This window comes from Panthera onca, chromosome D1 (assembly GCF_046562875.1).
Source record: "Panthera onca isolate mPanOnc1 chromosome D1, mPanOnc1 haplotype 2, whole genome shotgun sequence".
Taxonomy (NCBI): Eukaryota; Metazoa; Chordata; class Mammalia; order Carnivora; family Felidae; genus Panthera; species Panthera onca.
Window position 1 is genome coordinate 57,955,505 of NC_138348.1, and position 21,393 is coordinate 57,976,897.

Consider the following 21,393-nt stretch of genomic DNA (forward strand, 5'->3'; position numbering starts at 1 on the left):
CCACTATCCTATTTTAAGCCCTTGCCATCCCTCACATATCTTTATGAGAATGTAAGCTACATGTGAACAGGCTCTGTGTATTGCTGACCCCAGCTGACCCCAGCACCCAGAACAGTGCCTGGCCCTTAGTAGGCTGTTGCTATGTCTTGAATCAGTACTTGTTGCAACAAAACTTTGAAGGGGATGCTATTATTATTTCTATATTATAGATGGGGTAAAAGGCTTGTAGTGGTTAAATAACTTACTTAGGGTCACACGACAATTATCAACACCAGGATTCAAATCCAGGGTCTAACTCTAGAGCTTGCTCCATTTTCCACCATGCTGCCCTCTTGAACTACACTGGCTTATGTGGAAGTCAGTTATTAAGGGTTCTTTAGCTGATGTAAGGAGAAATTTTAGTTGAAATCTCCCAACCTGAAACCTTTTCCTGAGAATCAAGTTCATGTGCCCCTTCACATAGCCTTGTACGTGCAGCATGATTTGCCTTTTCCCAAGTCTCATCTCTCCTCATTGCCCTCTTCTCCCAACATTCCAGCTGCAACAAACTCTTTTTTTCTTCCCAGCAAATGTTCCTGCCTCTTTCTGAAACATTTCTCTTCCCATCCCTTCTTGAAATCTCTAATTTCTCAATTTTGAGGGATTATAATCAGCAGTACTTTATCCCAGCTGGCATCATTCTACTAAAATTACTGGTTTATTTCTGTCTTTATCATTCACTCCTGTGTCCTCAGTGCCTAAGAAGTGCCTGGAATAGGTACTTGATAAGTATCTGTTGAATAAAGGTTTGAAAAGGCAAGGATTATTTTATCAATTTACAAAGTGGAAAGGCTGTGATTCCCAGAGGTGAGGTATTTTGCCCTGGGTTAGTCATTAAACTGCAGATGGGAGATTTGAAAGCACAGCTCCAAGAACAGCCCTTCCACCTCACGCGCACGCTCTCAGCTCTACACTTCCGCCTGCTCCAACTTACTAGCTCCGCCTACTTGAGCCTGCGCCGTCTCGGAGACTAGTTTGACCCTCGGGCGGCCGCCGTAGCGCGTCGGATTCGTTGCTGTGGGAAACGACCCGGGACCTGGGAGGGTGGAAAGACGTTTCCCGCCGGCGGGAGCTGCGGTTGTGGCGGCGGGGCTCAGTGCCGCAGCACCATGGCGGACCAGCTTTATCTGGAAAATATAGACGAGTTCGTCACGGACCAGAACAAGATCGTGAGGAGCTAGGACTGGGGAATGTGGGCATGCGATTGGAGTCTTGGGCCAGGCCAGGGTTGCTGGGGGCCTTGACCCCTCTGCGCGTGGCCTGGTGGGGACTGGCGGAGGGGAGACAAGTCCCCACGCCTCGTGCCCCTGGGCGAGCGAGGACTCGCAGGGGAATTTCTCTGCCGCGCGCAAGTCCGCGTCCCTTGGGTGGGCGTGTTGGGGACTTTGCTAGGAGCCAGGGCTTAGAGGACAGGCGCGGAGGGAGGGGCACTGGTAGATAATAATTGTAAGGCGTTTCTTCACCTGTCTGATAAGGTGGCTGGCGTTTAAAGTCCCAAGTTTACTGTTGAGGAAATTGTGCCTTAATTGGGTTAGGTGACGAATTGTTTAGCCTTTCAACAGTCGATTTCCTCCTCTAGGAAATTTGGTATTAATACTTCATAGGGTTTGAGTAAAAGATCAAGTGAGCCGATGAATGTGAATGGACTTTGCAAACCGTGATAATTGAGTGCCTACTGTGAGCTTGGGATATACATGACTGCATTTGATCTTTACAGGACCCACCCAAAGGGCGGTGGAAGTAACCCTAAAAAAAGGAAGTTGAAGCAGACGAGCCAAATAACTTCTTGGTAGTTAGTAAGGGATAGGCAGTTTTCCAACCTACGTCTGTCTCTTTTGCTATTGCTTTCGTCTATGTCTTAATTATTGGAAACTCAGCATTTAGAATTGAAGACTTTGAGAGGTGAGGAGCATACAAGGAAGTGACAAATGACGGGAAGTTCGAGGAAGGGTGGAAGGAAAAACAAGGCTTAATGCCTGTAGTTTCCAGTCTAACCCCAGATACAGTATTCATCCACTTTTTTCATTCCTACCCCTACACCATCTGTGCCTGTTAACGTTTGTATGGCTGCAACTTTCCTTAGAAGTTTACGGTATACACTTCAAAGTAATCTAGCTCCTGGATGAGTTTTAGATATTTATCAGTGGCGGCCACACAAAAGGATGGAATGTGAATAAAGGGCACTAGTAAAACAATGTAAGGAAAATGAGAGCTTTTTCTTTGTATATTCAGCCCTTCTTTTTAGACTCTTGCATTAATTAGCCTGTGAAACAAACTTTTTAATATTTGTAAGATAAATATCTCAGTCCTACCTGCCCAGATGGATCGTTCTTGCCAAAACTAGGGTGGCAGCTACTGTAATTTATAAGGCATAATCATCAAAGAGTAGGAATCTCTAGGAGCCCTTGTGACTGACTTGCACTCTGGAGTTATCTAATAAAATGTTAAAAAAAATTTCTTCTTGTAGGTGACATACAAATGGCTGAGCTATACACTAGGAGTTCATGTTAACCAGGCTAAACAGTAAGTCCAATTTACTAATTCTATTCACTTTGGAATTTTTTGTTTTGTTTGTTTTGCTTCACTTTTATTTTATTTAAAAAATTTTTTTTAATGTTTGTTTTTGAGAGAGAGAGCATTCATGCAAGTGAGCATGAGCGGGGGAGGGGCAGAGAGAGAAGGAGACACAGAACCCAAAAGCAGGCTCCAGACTCAGCTGTTAGCACAGAGCCTGACACGGAGCTCAAACTCATGAACCATGAGATCATGACCTGAGCCGAAGTCGGATGCCTAACCTGCCTAGCCGACTGAGCCACCCAGGTGCCCCTGTTTTGCTTTGTTTTTAGCTTTACAGTTAGCCTTGAGGTAATTTTTTCTTCCCCTGGAAAATGGGAAAGAGAACTATTTTTTATACTTTTTACTAATTTTGCCCATTATTTAGGAGATAGGTGGACTTACCTACTTATATACAAATGTGTGGTGATACATTTACTGGATTTTTTTGTAGTCTTGGCTTCTGATGAACATCACTTTGTCATTTCAAATTTATTAAATGGGCTAGCCAATTCTGTTTATGTCTCAAATTTATATGCCTGTTATATCTTTGTTACATTTCACACGCGTTCCTTAGGCCCACATCTGGCTGTTACTGAAGTACTTTCACAATGAGGTCAACAGGTGTTTGATACAGGCTGTGTAACAATATAAGCCTGGGGAGAACTATTTAAGTGACAGTAAAAAGGGAGTGTTCAGGATGGCACAGGGCATTGTCCTTGAATTTTGCTGTATCACCTTTGCTTGCTGAAACTTGTAGTCCAACTTGAGGCCAAAAGGGAAAAGGCAAGGTTTTGAATTAACTTCAAAATTTCTTAACTTGAAAATGTTGTCTCTGTCCCAAGGGGACGAATTGGTGAAAAGGCTGAGAAAACGTATATTGAATTAAATGCCCATTTAGTTCAGTTTATTCCTAAAGATGGTCTGATTTTTTTCCCCATTCTTTGAGTCATAGAAGCTTTCTTTGAGTTAGGGAATATTCCATGAGTCTTAGAAAATTCCTGATATATAGAATGGGTCAGTTTGGCTTTATGTGCGCTGCTGTTGGACAGATCTAGAATCTGGTTTTGACTGTGATTTTTATGCCTCCAGGACCTGAAACTCTTGGCCTAGGGATTGATTTGGATTGATTTTGACTCTCTGAGATTTCTGTTGCTAATGCTAGTCAGGCCCAAACCCAAGAGTTTCAGGTAACTTTGAGAATGGACATATATAAGAGTAATTGTTATGGCTACAGATGTTTATGAAATAACTATTACGATATAAGCCTGTTGGGGCTTAAAGGTGCATATTGAGAGCTGGGGATGAAATAAAGTTGCCTGCCATTTTATTGTAGTTACCTTGATGATCTGTAATTTTTATAGAATCAGCATACTGTTTAGCCCCTGTCTCTCAAACAACTTCATCCCATGCTACTGTCTACCTCACTTGTTCCTCAAATATGCTGGGCTCATTTCCACCTTTGGACATTTGCACCATTCCTTCTATCTGGAATGCTCTTCTCCCAGCTGTCCTCATCCTTCAAGTTGTAGCTCAAATGTCACATGTTACTTTTTGCAACAACCCTTTATAATGCTCTATTTCAGGTATCCCCACCCTTTCCTAACTTCCTGTCGTATCAATCTGTTAGTTCTTTTCTTCAAAAGAAGAAAGAGATATAAAGAGATATGCTTTATTGAGATATAATTCACATACCATGTAATTCACCCATTGAAAATGTACAACTCGGTAGGTTTTAGTATATTCACAAAGTTATACAGCCATCACTATAATTAATTTTAAAACATTTTCATCACCCTAAAAAGAAACCCTGTATCCATTAGCAGTCACTTACCACTTCCTCTCCACTCCTTTCTCATCCCCCCACCCTCTTCTTCCCAGTATTAGGCAACCACTAATATACTCTCTGTCTATAGATTTACTTATTCTGGTAATTTCGTATGAATGGAATCCTGTAATATGTATTCTTGTGTGTCTGGTTTCTTTCACTTAGCACCATGTTTTCAAGGTTTGTCCCTGCATGTATCACTAGTTAAGTCCTTCTTAGGGCTGAATAATATTTCATTATATGGCAAGTTAGTTTCCTAAGGCTGACATAACAGAATGCTACGAACTAGGTGGCTTAAAACAACAGAAATTTCTCTTGCAGAAGCTAAAAGTCCAAAATTAAGGTGTCAGCAGATGCTCTCTCTGAAATCTGTAAAGAATCCTTCATTCCTTCCTAGATTCTGGCGGTTTGCTGGCAGTCTTTGGCATTCTTTAGCTTATAGCTCCATAACCCCAGTGTTTGCCTTTGTTGTCACATGGCATACTTCTTGTGTGTTTATGTCTTCACATGGCCATTGTATAAGGATACCAGTCATACTGAATTGGGAGCCCACCCTACTCCAGTATGACCTCATCTTAACTAATTACATCTGTAAAGATCCTCTTTCCAAAGAAGGTCACATTCTGAGGTACTGGTAGTTAGGACTTCAACATACCTTTTTTTGGGTGAGGGGGGACACAATTCAACCCATAATATTGAAAAAAATTTTTTTTTAATTTTTAGAGAGAATGAGCTTGAGAGCTGTGAAGAGGGGCAGAGGGAGAGAGAGAGAGAGAGATGGAGAGACAGAGACACTCTCAAGCAGGCTCCATGCTCAGTGCAGAGCCTGATGTGGGGACTTGATCCCACGACCCTAGGGTCACATGACCTGAGTCGAAATCAAGAGTCAGATTCTTAACCGACTGAGCCACCCAGGTGCCCCAACCCATAACATACTTAAATAATACATTTTATCTGTCATCGTCAATTGATGGACATTTGGGTTGTTTCCATATTTTGAGTATTATGAATAATGCTACTATGAACATTTGTGTACAGATTTTTGTGTGGACATGTGTATTCAGTTTTTTTGGATATATATACCTATTTCTGGGTCATGTGTAACATTTTGAGGAACTGACAAGCTGTTTTTTAAAGTGGCTACACTAATTTAAAATCCCACCAGCAAGGTATGGGAGTTCCCAATTTCTCTACATTCTTGCCAACTCTTTTTATCATTTGTCTTTTTTGTTTTAGCCATCCTAGGGTGTGTGAAGTGGCATTATCATGGTTTGATTTGCATTTCCATAATAACTAATAATGTTGATCATCTTCTTGCGTGCTTATTAGCCATTTGTGCATCTTCTTAGGAGAAAGATCCTTTCCCCATTTTTTCACTGGGTTGTTTTCTAATCTTTGAGTTATGAAGATTATTTTATATATTCTGGATACAAGACCCTGATCAGATATATGACTTGCAAAAATTTTCTCTCATTTTGTGGGCAGTCTTTGCACTTTTTTGATGGTACTTTTAGAAGCACAGAAGTTTTTGTTGTTGATGAAGCCCAATTTATTTTATCTTTTTAAAAATATTACTTTTTTTTAAATTTTTTTTTTTTTTCAACGTTTTTTATTTATTTTTGGGACAGAGAGAGACAGAGCATGAACGGGGGAGGGGCAGAGAGAGAGGGAGACACAGAATCGGAAACAGGCTCCAGGCTCCGAGCCTGACGCGGGGCTCGAACTCACGGACCGCGAGATCGTGACCTGGCTGAAGTCGGACGCTTAACCGACTGCGCCACCCAGGCGCCCCTAAAAATATTACTTTAAAGTTCTGTGCCCAACGTGGGCCTTGAACTCATGACCCCCCCCCCGCCTCCCCCTTAAGAAGTCCCATGTTCTACTGACTGAGCCAGCCAAACACCCTTTTTTTTTTTTTTTTTTTTATCTTTTATTGCTTGTGCTTTTTGCCCAACCCAAGGTCATGAAGATTTACTTCTATGTTGTATTCTAAGAGTTTTGTAATTTTAGCTCTTACATCAATAATTATCACATATTCAAGGTTTCTACATATGCTTGTTAACATATTAAAAATGCTTCAGTCCTCATAATACGAATACACTGTAGTTTTCAAATTAGGTGTTGGCTCAAGCTAATTTTAAATTCCTTTTTTTAAAAATGTTTATTTATTTATTTTGAGAGAGAGAATCCCAAGCAGCCTCCACGCTGTCAGCTTGGAGCCCAACGTGGGGCTCGATCTCATGAACTGTGAGGTCATGACCTGAGCCAAAATCAAGAGTCAAATGCTTAACCAGCTGAGCCACCCAGGTGCCCCAGCTCAAGCTAATTTTAAATGAAGCACTAAAATGTGTAAATAGGCACTTTTTCTTCCAGGAATCATTTTGTATATGGTGTAAGGAAAGGGTCTAATTTCATTTGTTTGCATGTGAATGTCCAGTTGATCCAGAATTTTACAATTCTTATTACTATCTGACATTTTCTAGGGTGCTCGCCCCAACTATCATATGAACTCCATGAAGGTAGAGAACTTGTTTACCACGTTGATCACTTTTCCAATTACTATTGCTGTATAACAAATTATCCCAAAATTTAGCAGCTTGAAACAACCATTTTATTATGTTCATAGATTCTTTTGGCTTAGAATTTGGGCAGGACACAGAATGGTTTATCTCTGCTCCATCACATTTGGTGTTTCAGCTTGGAAGCCTCAGTGGTGGGGGCCTTATCATGTGTGGGCATCTTTATGCACGTGTGGCAGTTGATGTTGGCCATCTGCTGGGACTTCAGCTGGGGCTGTTGATCAGACATTGCATGTGTCTTTCTATGTGGGCTGGGCTTCCTCAGAGCATAGTGTCTCCAGGTGGCTGGACTTCTTTTTTTTTTTTAATTAAAAAAAATTTTTTTAACGTTCATTTTTGAGAGACAGAGAGGGAAGGAGTGGAGTGGGGGACAGGGAGAGGGGGAGAGGAGAGAGAGAATGAGCAAGGAAGGAGCAGAGATAGAGGAGACACAGAATCCAAAGCAGGCTCCGGACTCTGAGCTGTCAGCACAGAGTCCGGTGCTAGGCGCAAACTCCCAAACCATGAGATCATGTTGTGAGCTGAAGTCAGGCACTTAACGGATTGAGCCACCCAGGCATGCCCAGGTGGTTGGGCTTCTTACATAGCAGCTCAGGACTCCAAAAGCTAGTGTTCCAGCACAAGGCAAAAGCTGATTGCCTTTTCCAACTAACCTCAGAAGTCAGGCAGTGTCATGTGTGCTTTATTCTTTGGGTTAAAATGAATCACTAGCCCTCATATTCAAGGCATGGGGATGGACTCCACCTCTCTATGGGAGGGTGTAGAAGAACATGTGGGGTGGGAGATGTTGTTGTAGCCATCTTTGGAAAATATAGGATGCCACAATCATCTCTTCAGCGTCTGGCTCATAATATGTGCCAATAAATATTTGTTGAGTGAGTATTAAGCACTACGGTAGATATTTTCACATACATTTATCTCACATAATGTTGTCACAGTCCAATGTGATGGGTGTTATCAACCTCTTATAACAGTTGAAAAAATTGAGACTTAAGTGTCCTGTCATATTTTAAAATTTTATCTATAGGGGAAGCATTTTAAGTATTGGCGAGGGGCCCCTGTGTGGCTCAGTTGGTTAAGCATCTGACTGCCGCTCAGGTCATGATCTCACAGTTTGTGAGTTCTAGCCCTGCATTGGGCTTTTTGCTGACAGCTCAGAGCCCACTTTGGATCCTCTCTCTGGTCCCCCTCTATCTGCCGCTCCCCTGCTTGGTGTGTGTGCTCACTCTCTCTCTCAAAAATGAATAAAATATTTTTAAAAAGTATCATTTGTGGTACTAAGGGCAGTGACTAGGCGTGGATGTTATTGATTTGCTTGGATTTGTTAAAAATTTTTTTAGATGTTTATTCATCTCAGACAGAGCACGAGTGGGGGAGGGGCAGAGAGAGAGGAAGACACAGAAACGGAAGCAGGCTCCAGGCTCTGAGCCGTCAGCACAGAGCCTACCTCAGGCCTGGAACCCACGAACTGTGAGATCATGACCTGAGCTGAAGTCGGATGCTTAACCTACTGAGTTGCCCAGGTGCCCCGGATTTCTTAAAGGAGTATTTTTTTCATTTCTTATTGTTAGCATTATTTTAGGCTGTGTCATAAAACCGTAAACCTAACAGATTAGCTCTTTCTCATCATTGATTTTAAACAAGATAATTTCGGGGACACCTGCGTAGCTCAGTCGGTTGAGCATCTGATTCTTGATTTCAGCTCAAGTCATGATTGGCTCAGGGTTGTGGATTCAAGCCCTATGTTGGTGTCTGTGCTGAGCATGGAACCTGCTTAAGATTCTCTGTCTCTCAAATTAAAAAAAACCAAAACAACAAGATAATTTCAAGTTGTAAAAGTGCTGTAAAGAATAAAAATAGGTTTGAGGGGCACCTGGGTGGCTCAGTCAGTTAAGTGTCTAACTTCAGCTCAGGTCATGATCTCACAGTTCGTGGGTCCGAGCCCCGCATCGGGCTCTGTGCTGACAGCTCAGAGCCTGGACCCTGCTTTGGATTCTGTGTCTCCCTCTCGCTCTGCTCCTCCCCCACTCATGCTCTGTCTGTCTCTCTCAAAAATAAACATTGAAAAAAGTGGTTTTAAATTTAAAAAAAATAATTAAAATAGATTTGGGAAGGCATTATAGACTATATACTGTATTCATTCTAGGGAAAATTAAAATGGGAAAGTATAGTTAATCATGTGTAGGGAAGTGTATCGTGGATATTTAAGAATATTTTGCATATTTTGTCAGTAAAGGTAAAATGTTTGGTGTAATACAGTTAGATAAACATATCTTAGAGACTTAAAAGATATGCAGAAATTATTGTATTTGTAAAGATTTTATTTTTAAGTAATCTCTATATCCAACTTGGGGCTCAAACTTACAACCCCAAGATCAAGAGTCACATGCTCTAGTGACTGAGCCAGCCAGGTGCCCCTGGAAATTATTCTTTAATTTTTTTTAAAGTTTATTTCTTTTATTTTGAGAGAGACAGAGACAGTGTGAGTGGGAGACAGGCAGAGAGAGAAGGGGAGAGAATCCATGCTGTCAGCACAAAGCCCAACTTGGGGCTCGATTTCACGAACTGTGAGATCTTGATCTGAGCCGACATCAAGAGTCAGACACTTGACTGACTGAGCCACCCAGGCACCCCTGAATAGGGCACATTTTTGTCCTCGGGGAGCTTATAGTCTAGTGGGGATGGCAGATATATAATGAAGTAGTTAGAATATAGTGTGATAAGTGCTCTAATAGGTATGGCATAGGTTCTGTTAGAACTTAGAAGGCAGGGATACCCTGCTAGCCTAGGTGGTATTAGGGAAGGCTTCATACAGGAGATGATAACTGAGCTGCTGTCTTTTTTTTTTTTTTTAATTTTTTTTTTTTTAACGTTTATTTTTGAGACAGAGAGAGACAGAGCATGAACGGGGGAGGGTCAGAGAGAGGGAGACACAGAATCCGAAACAGGCTCCAGGCTCCGAGCTGTCAACACAGAGCCCGACGCGGGGCTCGAACTCACGGACCGCGAGATCGTGACCTGAGCCGAAGTTGGCCGCTCAACCAACTGAGCCACCCAGGCGCCCCTGAGCTGCTGTCTTGATGAGGAGTTAGGTAGATGAGGTCTGAGAAGAGCATTCTAGGCAGAGGGAGGGCATACCAAAGAGCAAGGGGGAACTGCAGAATGTTTCCTAAGGTTGAAAATAGTGAGTGTGGGAGAATGGTGAGAGATACAGGGGCCAGAACAAGAAGGGTCTTACCTGTCATTGCTAGAGTGTTGGAGTCAATCCTTAGGGGCTAGGAAAAGACTGAGAACTTTGGAACAAGGAGTAAGATTTCAGACAGGAGTATCCAATTACCTTTCAACATCACTTATTGACTAATAGGCATTTCAGATTTAACATGCCTCTAAACCCAGCTCCTAATTTCTCCCCCAACACCTGTTTTTCCCCATCTCAGTGAATGACAACTTCATTCTTTGAGCTGCTTAGTCCAATCATCTTTGACTCCTTTCTCTCATACCCCACAGTCAATCCACCAGCAAATTCTGTTGTTTCTTCCTTTAAAATGTACCCAGAATTCACCCATTAATCACTACCTCCATTGCTAACGTCCTGGTCTGAGCCCACCATCACCTCTAGCCGGGATTACTGCAGTAGCCTCCTCACTAGTCTCTCTGCTTCCTCCCTTTCCCCTCAACAGTATATTCTCCACACAGCAGTGAGGAATCCTTCTAAAAGGTGAGATCCTGTTATTTCTGTTCTAAAGCTTCTAATGACTTCCGTGCTTAAAGTCCTACGTAGGGTCATAAAGCCCTGCAAGTCTGGCACCACTCTTCTTCCTCCACACTTGCCTCTTTTCTGTTCTTGAACTTTGCTTACTTATATTCTTGCCTCAGAGCCTTTACATTTTTAGTCTGTCTGCCTGGAACATTTTTCCCCAAGATATCCACATTGGTGGCTCCCTTACTTTCACGAAGGTTTCTGCTATGAGGTCTTCCCTAATCATCTTATATAAAATCACAGAACTTCTCAGGCTAGTTATATTCTCCTTACCTTTATTTTTTTTCTTTCATAGATTCACTACTGCCTGACATATATTTACTTGTTAGTTTATTGTTTGTCTTTCTTTTCTACAGCGTAAGGGTAGGGATTTGGACTCCTCTGTTCACTGCTCTATACTCTAGAAATAGAACATAAAGTAAAATTTTGTTGACCAGATGATTTGCATTTTTAAAGCTTCACCATGGTGGCCTTGTGGATAGTGAATGGGAAAGGGGCAGGGCAGAATTAACACTTGAAATAGTCCAGTTAAGAGATTTGGGGCCTAGAGTCAAGAATTACTTAGGAGGAAGACCTAATGAGATCTGGTAACTCACTAGACCGGGAGAAGTGAAGGATGATGATTCCAGATTTCTGGTTTGGGTGGTTTGAGTGGATGATGTTGTTAGGAATAAATGAAACCATGGGGGTGAATGAAATAGACCAAAATGAGAATATGTAGTTAGGTGACCAACCATCCTGGTGTGCCCAGGACTGTCTGTCTGTTTTAACACTAAAAGTTCATGTCTCAGGAAACCCCTCAGATCCAGGCACACCCAGATCATTGGTCACTCTAATTTTTAGAGGGAAAAGATAGCTGACAACAGAACTCCAGCAGCATGGAATAGGAGGAGGTGGTCAAGTCTGTGCAGGAAATGGGGCAGAGGCAGTTAAAGGGGTAGCAGGAGACTCAATGGGACATGGGATCATGGAAGCTAAGAGAGCAGATGCTTCAAGAAGAGTGGTCAACAGTATAGGTTGAGTTTCCCTTGGAATTTTTGAGTATTTAGCTGTCTTTGGCAGAAGTGTGACATATCAGAGGCACAGTAAATGTTTCTTAAAATAAAAGACACAAATGCTATGCCTCTATTGTTGTTTTTGTTAAATTATTTTGTTAAACTAAGTTAGGGGGAGTCAACTTCGGATACTTGCTGGGAATAAACATAAAAATTAGTTTAGGGATACTACTAAAAGCAACATTGGGGCGTCTGGGTGGCTCAGTTTGTTAAGCATCTGACTTCAATTCAGGCCATGATTTCACGGTTCGTGAGTTTGAGCCCCGAACCAGTCTCTGTGCTGACAGCTCAGAGCCTGCAGCCTGCTTAGGATTCTGTGTCTCGCTTTCTCTCTTCCCCTCCCCCATTCATGCTCTGTGTCTCTCTAAAAAATAAATAAACATTAAAAAAATTAAAAAACATTAAAAGCGATTTTATTTCTACATTGAGTGTCAATTTCAGGTTGATGAATATTCTGAATACTGGGCAGTGTGAGTAAGCTGTTACATTCTGCAGTTCTGAAACAGCATTGCGTCTGAGCGAACATAAAATTTGAATTTCAGAATGAGACACTTATGATCATCTACATAGTGGTTCTTACTGTTTTAGAGTAATTCCTTTGAGAATCTATTAACCCTGAACTGTCTCCTTCCAAAAACACATGTGTATCTTGCTTTCAGTTTAGGGAGTGGAGGGTTAGAGATGGCCACAAGAATCCCAGGCTAAGAGTCACTGATTCCCCTCGTTTTATATCTTAGGGTTAAGAGGCCTAGAAAAATTAACTTATCCAGGATAGTTAGTGACTGAACTTTTTCTTGATTCATTGTTGTATCCACTGTGTGTTGTTGTTACTGTGCCAACTCCATACAAGTTGACCCAAACCTGTATGTCCTGTTTAAAGTCCATTTTTTTTTAACTCTCTGTCTATGGGATGGATCAAAATATTCTGTAAAAATTTGATGGACCGTCAGATTTTATATATTTTAAGTCATGAATTAAGAGTTGATGGGGTAAAAACTTAATAATGACTGGTGCCTTTTGTTTGGAACAGGATGCTGTATGATTATGTTGAAAGGAAGCGAAAGGAGAATTCAGGAGCCCAACTGCATGTCACCTATTTAGTGTCTGGCAGTCTCATTCAGAATGGACATTCTGTAAGTTGTCAGAATCTTATGAGCTGGAGTATGTTTGAGTTATAAACCATGTTACATAACATAACACAAGGGAAAACAGTAGGATTCAGTATTAAGGAAATTTTAAAGGGAAACTTCAAGATGCTGATTATTTTGGATTTTTAGACTGAACCTAAAACTCTAAGTTTGGGTAATATCTTGGCTGTGATGCAGAGAGAGTATCATGATTATTCAGTTTTCCTAGGCAACAAGATTAGAAGACTGCTCTGTTATTCTTTTCTTCCTCTTCAAAGTATACTGGGGACAGTGATGGTTAATTTTCATCCTGTTCAGATGTCCAGCCACAACTTGGGTGTTCAGAAAGTCCAATTTTATTTATTTTTAAACTGAGTTTGATTTCAATTTAAAATTTTGAAAAATTTCATCTTGGTAGGCTTATGTCTGAGTGGCTGAGGGACAGAGGTGTTAGTAGGGGACTGAGCTAATGCAGTGCAGAAGCATAGGCCAGGAACACCTTTATTCTTCTGTATCTATTTATAGTCCCATCTGGTATCTGGTCATTCATCAGCACAGGTTACTGCTGTGTTTTTATCATCCAGAGCACAAAGCTTTTTCAGGTCTGCTGACTTCTCTTAGCTACTTCCCTGTCCCTCTTGAGGGCTCAAGGATCATTCTATTACTGTCATGCCTGGATGAGGGCATCAGAAGCTCTGCTGAGATAACTCGTTCCTTCTTCTTCACTAGACTGATCCTTGGGAACTTTGATAATTTCTCCTCTCTGTCTTCCTCCCAAAAGTAAGGGACACCTTTTCTGTTCTCACTTCCCCAAATCTCTAATCTGAAAGTTCTTTTGCTTCCACCACCACCACCATCAGCTCCATAGAACTTAGCCCAAGGATTAGATTTCCTGCTCAGATATCCACTAATGTATGAGTTTTTCTCTTTCTTTTGACTTTCCCTTAGAGCCCTCCGCTCAGAAAAGCCTGATTTATCAATATATTGACTGGGGTCATCTTGTAGCAAGAGTCCCAAGCATGTGAAATTTAAAACTTGGGGCGCCTAGGTGGCTCAGTCGGTTGAACATCCGACTTTGGCTTAGGTCATGATCTCACGGTCTGTGAGTTCAAGCCCCGTGTTGGGCTCTGTACTGACAGCTCGGAGCCTGGAGCCTGCTTCGAATTCTGTGTCTCCCTCTCTCTCTGCCTCTCCCCAACTCATGCTCGCTTGCTCTCGCTCTCTCTCTCTCTCTCTCTCTCTCTCTCTCTCTCTCTCTGTCAAAAATAAACAAACATTAAAACTAGATTGGCAATTTAGTAATTTATAAGGAGAAACAACTGCTGTGGGATCAGATCCTTATATTCTGTGACCAGCATATTCTTTCCTCATTGGTAAGCTATTTGGCAAGCCAGGTGATAACAAGGTATTTATAAGTGTAAACAGAATCAGATGCCATTATATATCAGAAACACAAAATTAAGCAGACCTGATTTATTTGCTTTCAGAAATAAACCTGCCACCAGAATCCTTTCCACATATAGCTTTAGAGTGAATACTGCCCAAGTTTGCATCTGAATGTCTTCTTTCCTTTTTTTCTAGGTTTAACTAACCCCCCCTCTTTCTTTTCTTTTGTTTTTTCTATAAGGCAAAGCCCTTTTATTTATTTATTATTTTTTTAAATGTTTATTTTTTGAGAGAGAGACAGAGACAGAGTGCAAGCAGGGGAGGGGCACACAGAATCTGAAGCAGGCTCCAGCCTCTGAGGTGTCAGCACAGAGTCTGATGTGGGGCTCAAACCCACGAATTGCAAGAATATGACCTGAGCCAAAGTCAGACACTCAACTGACTGAGCCACCCAGGCACCCTGCCCCCCTCTCTTTCTTTAATTAGTTGTTGCCTTCAATCTAGTCATGTCAATTTTATTTATTTATTTATTTATTTATTTATTTATTTTAGGGAGCATGAGCAGGGGAGAAGGGCAGAGAGAATCTTAAGCAGGCTCCATGCCCAGCACGGAGCCCAACATGGGGCTAGATCCCATGACCCTGGGATCATGATGTAAGCCAAAGAGTCGGATACTCAACTGACTGAGCCACCCAGGTGCCCCTAGTCTTACCAGTTCTTTACCTTAGAATAATTGTGTTCCTTTTTTTTATTATTACTATTTTAATGTTTATTTATTTGTGAGAGAGAGACAGAGTGTGAGCAGGGGAGGGGCAGAAAGAGAGGGAGACACAGAATCGGAAACAGGCTCCAGCCTCTGAGCTGTCAGCACAGACACCAATGAAGGGCTCAAACTCACAGACCATGAGATCATGACCTGAGCTGAAGTCGGATGTTTAACCGACTGTGCCACTCAGTCACCCCTTGTGTTCCTTTAAAGCAGTGGTTTTTATTCTTTTTTTTTTGATCACTGATTCCTTTAAGAATCTGAAAGAAAAATATGTATGTTGACATATTCATAAAATTTTGAGTGAGATCATGACCTGAGCTGAAGTCAGATGCTTAACCTACTGAGCCACCCAGGCACCCCACCCCTGTGTCCATCTTAAGAGGAACCCACTGAGTGGGACGAGGTGGCCGAGTGGTTAAGGCGATGGACTGCTAAGAGGAACCCACTGAATCAGACCTCTACCCTGGTATGCATTGTTTAGCATAAGCAAGTTGGCATTTCAACTGCCAGTATCCCCTCAGGCAGCATTTAGCCACACTGAACTCTCTAGGCCGTCCATATTTTCTCCTGAAGGTACCCATTTTTGTTTGTAGGGCCTTACTTAGAAAGTTACATAAGTTTGAGTGGTTAATTCCTAATGCTGCTTTTCTAATTAGCTCTATAATTTTTTTGGTACAGTTTTACAGAACCTAACATTTTTCAGAATGACTTTTTTTTTTTTTTTTTAAATGTTTGTTTATTTTTGAGAGAGTGAGTGAGAGAACAAGTTGGGGAGGGGCAGAGAGAGGGAGACACAGAATCTGAAGCAGGCTTCAGGCTCTGAGCTGTCAGCACAGAGCCCAACGTGCGTCTCGAACCCAAGATCATGACCTGAGCCGAAGTTGGACACTTAACCAACTGAGCCACCCAGGCACCCTGACCTTTGTTTTTTTAAGGAGAAAATGCATTATGGAAACATACTAATATACCCAGTTTATAAAAATCACACTTTTGAAAAAAAATTTAGTTGATTTTATACTGCTTTTTTCTCTTATGTTATATGAGTTTTGGTAGTTCCTAACATTCATAAATATGTTAAAATACTGAAAAATATTTGCTTTAGTAAAGCAAAACTATCTTTAATATGATTACCAAAAACAGGTTAAGATTTCTTTGCAGTTCCTTTTGTCTGTAGGATATATCTTACTAGGGATGCACAATCAGCTAGTATTTTATTTTTTTATTTTTTATTTTTATTAAAAGCTTATTTGTTTTGAGAGAGAGAGTGTGTGAACAGGGGAGGGGTGGAGAGAGAGAATCCAAAGCAGGCTCTGCACTTTTAGTGTAGAGCCCGAGGTGGGGCTTGATCTCACAAACTGAGATTATGACCTGAGCCAAACTCAAGAGTCAGATGCTTAACCAGCTGAGCCACCCAGGCACCCCAATCAGCCTGTGTTTTAGAGTCACTTGCAATAACTCCTCTCTGTGGATAAGCCACCAATTAAGTATCTAGTTAAATTCAAATTTTTTTCCACTTTCAATTTTTAGGTTCCCTACTTTTCCTTACAGGTAATTATTTTAATAGATTCTGCTTCTATTCCGTTGTTGTTGTATATATTTTTATTTTTATTTTTATTTTTATTTTTATTTTTTTTAACGTTTATTTATTTTTGAGACAGAGACAGAGCATGAACGGGGGAGGGGCAGAGAGAGAGGGAGGCACAGAATCGGAAGCAGGCTCCAGTCTCTGAGCCATCAGCCCAGAGCCCGACATGGGGCTTGAACTCGCAGACCTCGAGATCATGACCTGAGCTGAAGTCGGACACTTAACCGACTGAGCCACCCAGGCGCCCCTATTTTTAATATATGCAAATATATATTCTATTACTCCTCCCTCCCTTTTTTTTAAGAGAGAGAGTGCAAGTGTGGGGGAGAGGGGCAGAGGGAGAGAGAATCTTAAGCAGGCTCCACGTTCAGTGCGGAGCCTGACATGGAGCTTGATCCCACAACTTTGGAATCACAGCCTGAGCTGAAATCGAGTTGGATGCTCAACTGACTGAGTCACTTAGGTGCCCCTTTATTACTCCCTTTCTTAGATAAAAGTTTTCATACTATACTCCCTATTTTACATTTGAACTCATGACCTGGAGACCCAGAGTCACATGCTCTTTCAACTGAGCCAGTCAGGCCCCCCAAAATATTCCTCATTCCTTATTACAGCCACCTGATGCTACATTGATAATACTTTAGGTTTTTCAACAGTCCCTTATTGATAGTTTTTGGAGTTATTTACAATACATGGCCTTTACAAATTGTGCTATAGTTAACCTGTATTTTTTTTTTTTTTTTTAATATTTTTGCCACTTTTAAGGTTGCGTTTCCTAGGATTGTTAGGATGCGTATGTACTTTTGTTGGGTAATTGCCAAATACTTCTCCATTTTTCATTCCTACCAGTAATGTATGAGAGTCCCTTTTCTATATAATGCATGTTGTCATATGTTTCGGGGTCATTTGTGTTTCTTTTCCTATGAATTGTCTTCATACCTCTTGCCTATTTTTTCTAAAGGAGTTTATTTCCTCTATTTTAGAAGCTATATATTAACCCTTTGTGATATGAGTTGCAGGTATTTTTCCCACTTTATCATTTCTCTTCGTACTTTGGCTTAAAGTTTATTTTTGTCATCTAAAAATTGTACATTTGTTAGTTTTTATAGATTATTTAAATTCTTCTTATTGTTTATAGTTAGGAAACTTTCCTCATTCTCATATCACTTTATAGTAGAATTTATCTGTTTACAGAAGAATTCACCCATATTTTCTACTAGTGTATGTATGGTTTTATTCTTTACACTTAAATCTCTGCTTGGTTTAGAATTTGTTCTAATCTGTGAGAGACAGATCCAATTTTTATTTGGTTCCATATGATTATATATTAATTCTCTTTACAAAACTTACTAAGAGGTTCTTTTACTCACACTATTTGAGATGCTGTGTTCATTTTCTTGTGTTTATTTTTCACTGTTTTAAAATTTAGTTTTATTCAAAGGGGCACCTGGGTGGCTCGGTTGGTTAAGCGTCCAACTCTTGATTTTGACTCAGGTCATGATCTCACAGTTCATGAGATTGAGCCCCACATCAGGCTCTGTGCTGACATCATGAAGCCTGCTTGGGATTCTCTCTCTCCCCTGTCTCTGTCCCTCCCTGGTTCGTACTGTCTCTATCTCAAAAATAAATATACTTAAAAAAAATGGAGTTTTATTCTAATACGTTAATACTAATGCATGCCTGATAACCTAGTGATAATTCATAAGTTTAAGAGTTCACAACATTTTTAGAAAGCACATAATGTTAACATTCAAATAAGGCGTTATAGAAAATTTTGTGAAGAATGAAATGTTTACTATAATCCTTAAAAGCCTTGGTCCATTTTGAAAGATCAACATTGAAGTTTTAAAAATCAGAAGAAAGGAAAGTAAGTTTTTTTCCTCCACAAAATACATAAGAACCACTTGCTGGCATTTGTATTTTGAGTGCCTGGAATAAAATGGGCTACATTTTCAAAGGCAGTTAGTAACAGCTTGTACAAGGACTTGTTTCATTTGATTTAGCACCAAGTACATACATTAAGAGTAAATACACCATTCAAGAGTCATGTTTCTCCTCTAGCTCTCATATGCCCCACAGGACGTAAGCATCCTTGTTACCCCACTAAGGGATCAAATCATTTTCATTTTAATATGGCAACTCAGATTATACTCACCGGTAGAGTTTCTTCCTGCCAAATAACAGTGGCCATAACTATGGCAGTGAATGCTAGCAGGTATCAACTTCTTTGATTAGGAATAAAGAACTCAGTCAGCAACTCAGTTATTTTTTGGTCTTTTTCAGCCTGTCATGTAAATGCTTTTAATTGCTATAGCTGTTTACTAATTATGATTGTTATATATATCAAGGGAATTTTCCTCTAGCATACATGATCTCTTTCTGTTTCCTTGTGCCATGGGTTTTCTTTTATTCTTCTTTTTGTAATTAATTTATTAATTACAAGACAGATCTTACATTTTGATTACAAAGCAAACTAGCAAGTAGATCCTAAAGCACAAATTTTTAAACTCCATAACATTTGAAAACATAAGACTTTACTTACATTTTCTGTTGAATATTCAGCTTTGGTGTTTTTGCAAGAACTTCTGTCTGTTTCTGATGTAAATCATCCCTCAGTGCACATGTATTTTCAAAAGAACAGTCTTAGGAAAATGAACTTTCTTATGTGCTAATTAATACTTTTTTTAGTAAATTGAAAATTTGAGTAAACTGAAGCTATGTTTAATGACAAAATAAATACAGCATGTGTGACTAGTTTATAAGTGTCTTAGTGTATAGGTAGCAGTGAATTTGCATCCTGCAACTAATCTGTAAATCCAGTTTTTTTTTTCCTTGGAATTTTATAGACATAATATCTCACAAAGCCATATACCACAGTGCTGAAGATGCTTTTTCTTTTTTGGATCAGTCTATGCAAAAGCCCCTTATAAGATACTTTCCCCAAATAACATGGAATTTTTTTGTTTCTTTTCCATAAAGTAAGGAAACTTTATCAACCACTTATTCTTCTGAACAAATGTTAGGTTACTACCAATTGCTTTTTTAATTTGCTCTAAAAGATTTTTTTTAGGGCCGCCTCAATGGCTCAATCAGTTAAGCATCCGACTCTTGATTTTGGCTCAGGTCTTGATCTCATGGTTTGTGGGTTCAAGCCCCACTTCTGGCTCCGTGTTGACAATGTGGAGCCTGCCTGGTATCCTCTCTCTCTGCCCTTCCCCACCTCATGCATGGGTGCTTTGTCTCTCTCTCTCAAAAATAAATAAACTTAAAAAAACATTAAAAACTTTTTTTTTTTTAAGTTTAGACATTTCTGATGTTTTTCAATTGCACACCCACAGATTACTGGATAAAACACTAGATAATTTCAAAAGATGAATCTTCATATTTCACTCATTTGACACATCCTTAATTTCCAGATAAAATCAGTAGAAATGAAACTAATAGAATTCTCAAAGAATTCATACATGCCAGTCTTAGGATAAGGAGCTTCTAAATGCATGGATGAGGAGCTTCTGCTCATCTTACTAGGTAAATGCGATTTTCCTCATGAAGTAACTGATGCTTTCTGGTTCATTTGTGGAACTTTTGTTTGTAGGGAATCATATACATAGGGCCAGATCTTATCAGTTTCTGTTGTGGAGAATGTATCCTACACCCCTTTTGTCTGGTAGGTAATATTCCAGGACCAGTTCTATTTGGGTTTTGTAAGCCTTCCATCTCTTGAGAACCATTTCTGGTCTGTTATTCTCACACTGGATGATAGGTGCTCCAGTCAGATCATCACGGTTTTGGGAGGGATGAATTTGATGTTGTAGACCCGGTGGCTAGGTGGATGAATTTAGCAAGGAGTGAGGTGTTGTTTAATGACCTCAAAGGGCATGTTCAGATTAATCACCATGTCTATCTGATAAACGATCCAGGGCTTCTGCTTGTGGAAGTGTCCTTGGAAAACTATCTAATACCCAGCTATGTTGGGTGAGATTTTTCAGCTCACGAAGAGCCAAGCTGAGTCATGACATTGTCTGAAATGAGCTTCCCTTGTTTAGTGAAAGTCTTGGCTAACCAATTTGTGTCCCAAGCCCATTGTCTCAGAGTGGGTCCCTGTGGGAGAGGGGCTTCAGCTCAAAGTATTTTGTGATGTGCGATGACACACCTTGCCCGAGCTCGGTGCCACCATGATCACTGCGTTCAGGAGTCCCGGGCTGCACAGAAAGGGGGCTTTGGCCTGGTTGCACGCTCACCCTGTTCTGTGGTTTGGGACCTGTGGGCTGGCAGCACTGTGAGCTGAGGGCTGCCATTTGTTTGGTTTTTCATTGTATTGTTGATATGTATATTCTATCACTTTCCTTAACCTGATGAAGTTTTAAAGTAAACAGCTTAAGTTAAAAAATAAGCCTGACTTTATGAAACTGTAATACAGATTTTTATGGGTACCTAATGTTCGTAATTTCACATCAAGGTGCAATTGAATTATCAGCAAAGAAACTTTCAAATTGGAAGTTGTACTACTACTTTAAACACTAATGAGATGTTATTTCCTTACAGTGCCACAAGGTTGCAGTAGTGAGAGAAGATAAATTGGAAGGTAAGTGTTTTAGCAACTTAGCAAGATTTTCCTCTTTTGGGATCAATGTAGGTACAGAAAAAATCTGCCCCTAGCATCTGCATACAATTATATTTAGCTATTTAACTGAAGAGCTGAATATTCCTTT

The 21,393-nt window shown here is 40.4% G+C and overlaps 1 protein-coding gene and 1 pseudogene across 1 annotated transcript in view; one reads left to right on the top strand and one right to left on the bottom strand.

Moving 5' to 3' along the window:
- The first annotated feature begins 1,031 nt into the window (after positions 1 to 1,031).
- Positions 1,032 to 21,393, top strand: part of POLD3 (DNA polymerase delta 3, accessory subunit) — a 51,585-nt gene continuing 31,223 nt past the window's right edge. The window contains exons 1-4 of the mRNA XM_060605635.3: positions 1,032 to 1,208; positions 2,507 to 2,562; positions 12,845 to 12,947; positions 21,227 to 21,266. Coding sequence (XP_060461618.1) covers positions 1,149 to 1,208; positions 2,507 to 2,562; positions 12,845 to 12,947; positions 21,227 to 21,266 — 259 coding nt within the window. The 5' untranslated portion in view covers positions 1,032 to 1,148. The remainder of the gene's footprint in view (positions 1,209 to 2,506; positions 2,563 to 12,844; positions 12,948 to 21,226; positions 21,267 to 21,393) is intronic.
- On the bottom strand, positions 20,226 to 20,995 carry LOC132662226 (GTP:AMP phosphotransferase AK3, mitochondrial pseudogene; annotated as a pseudogene).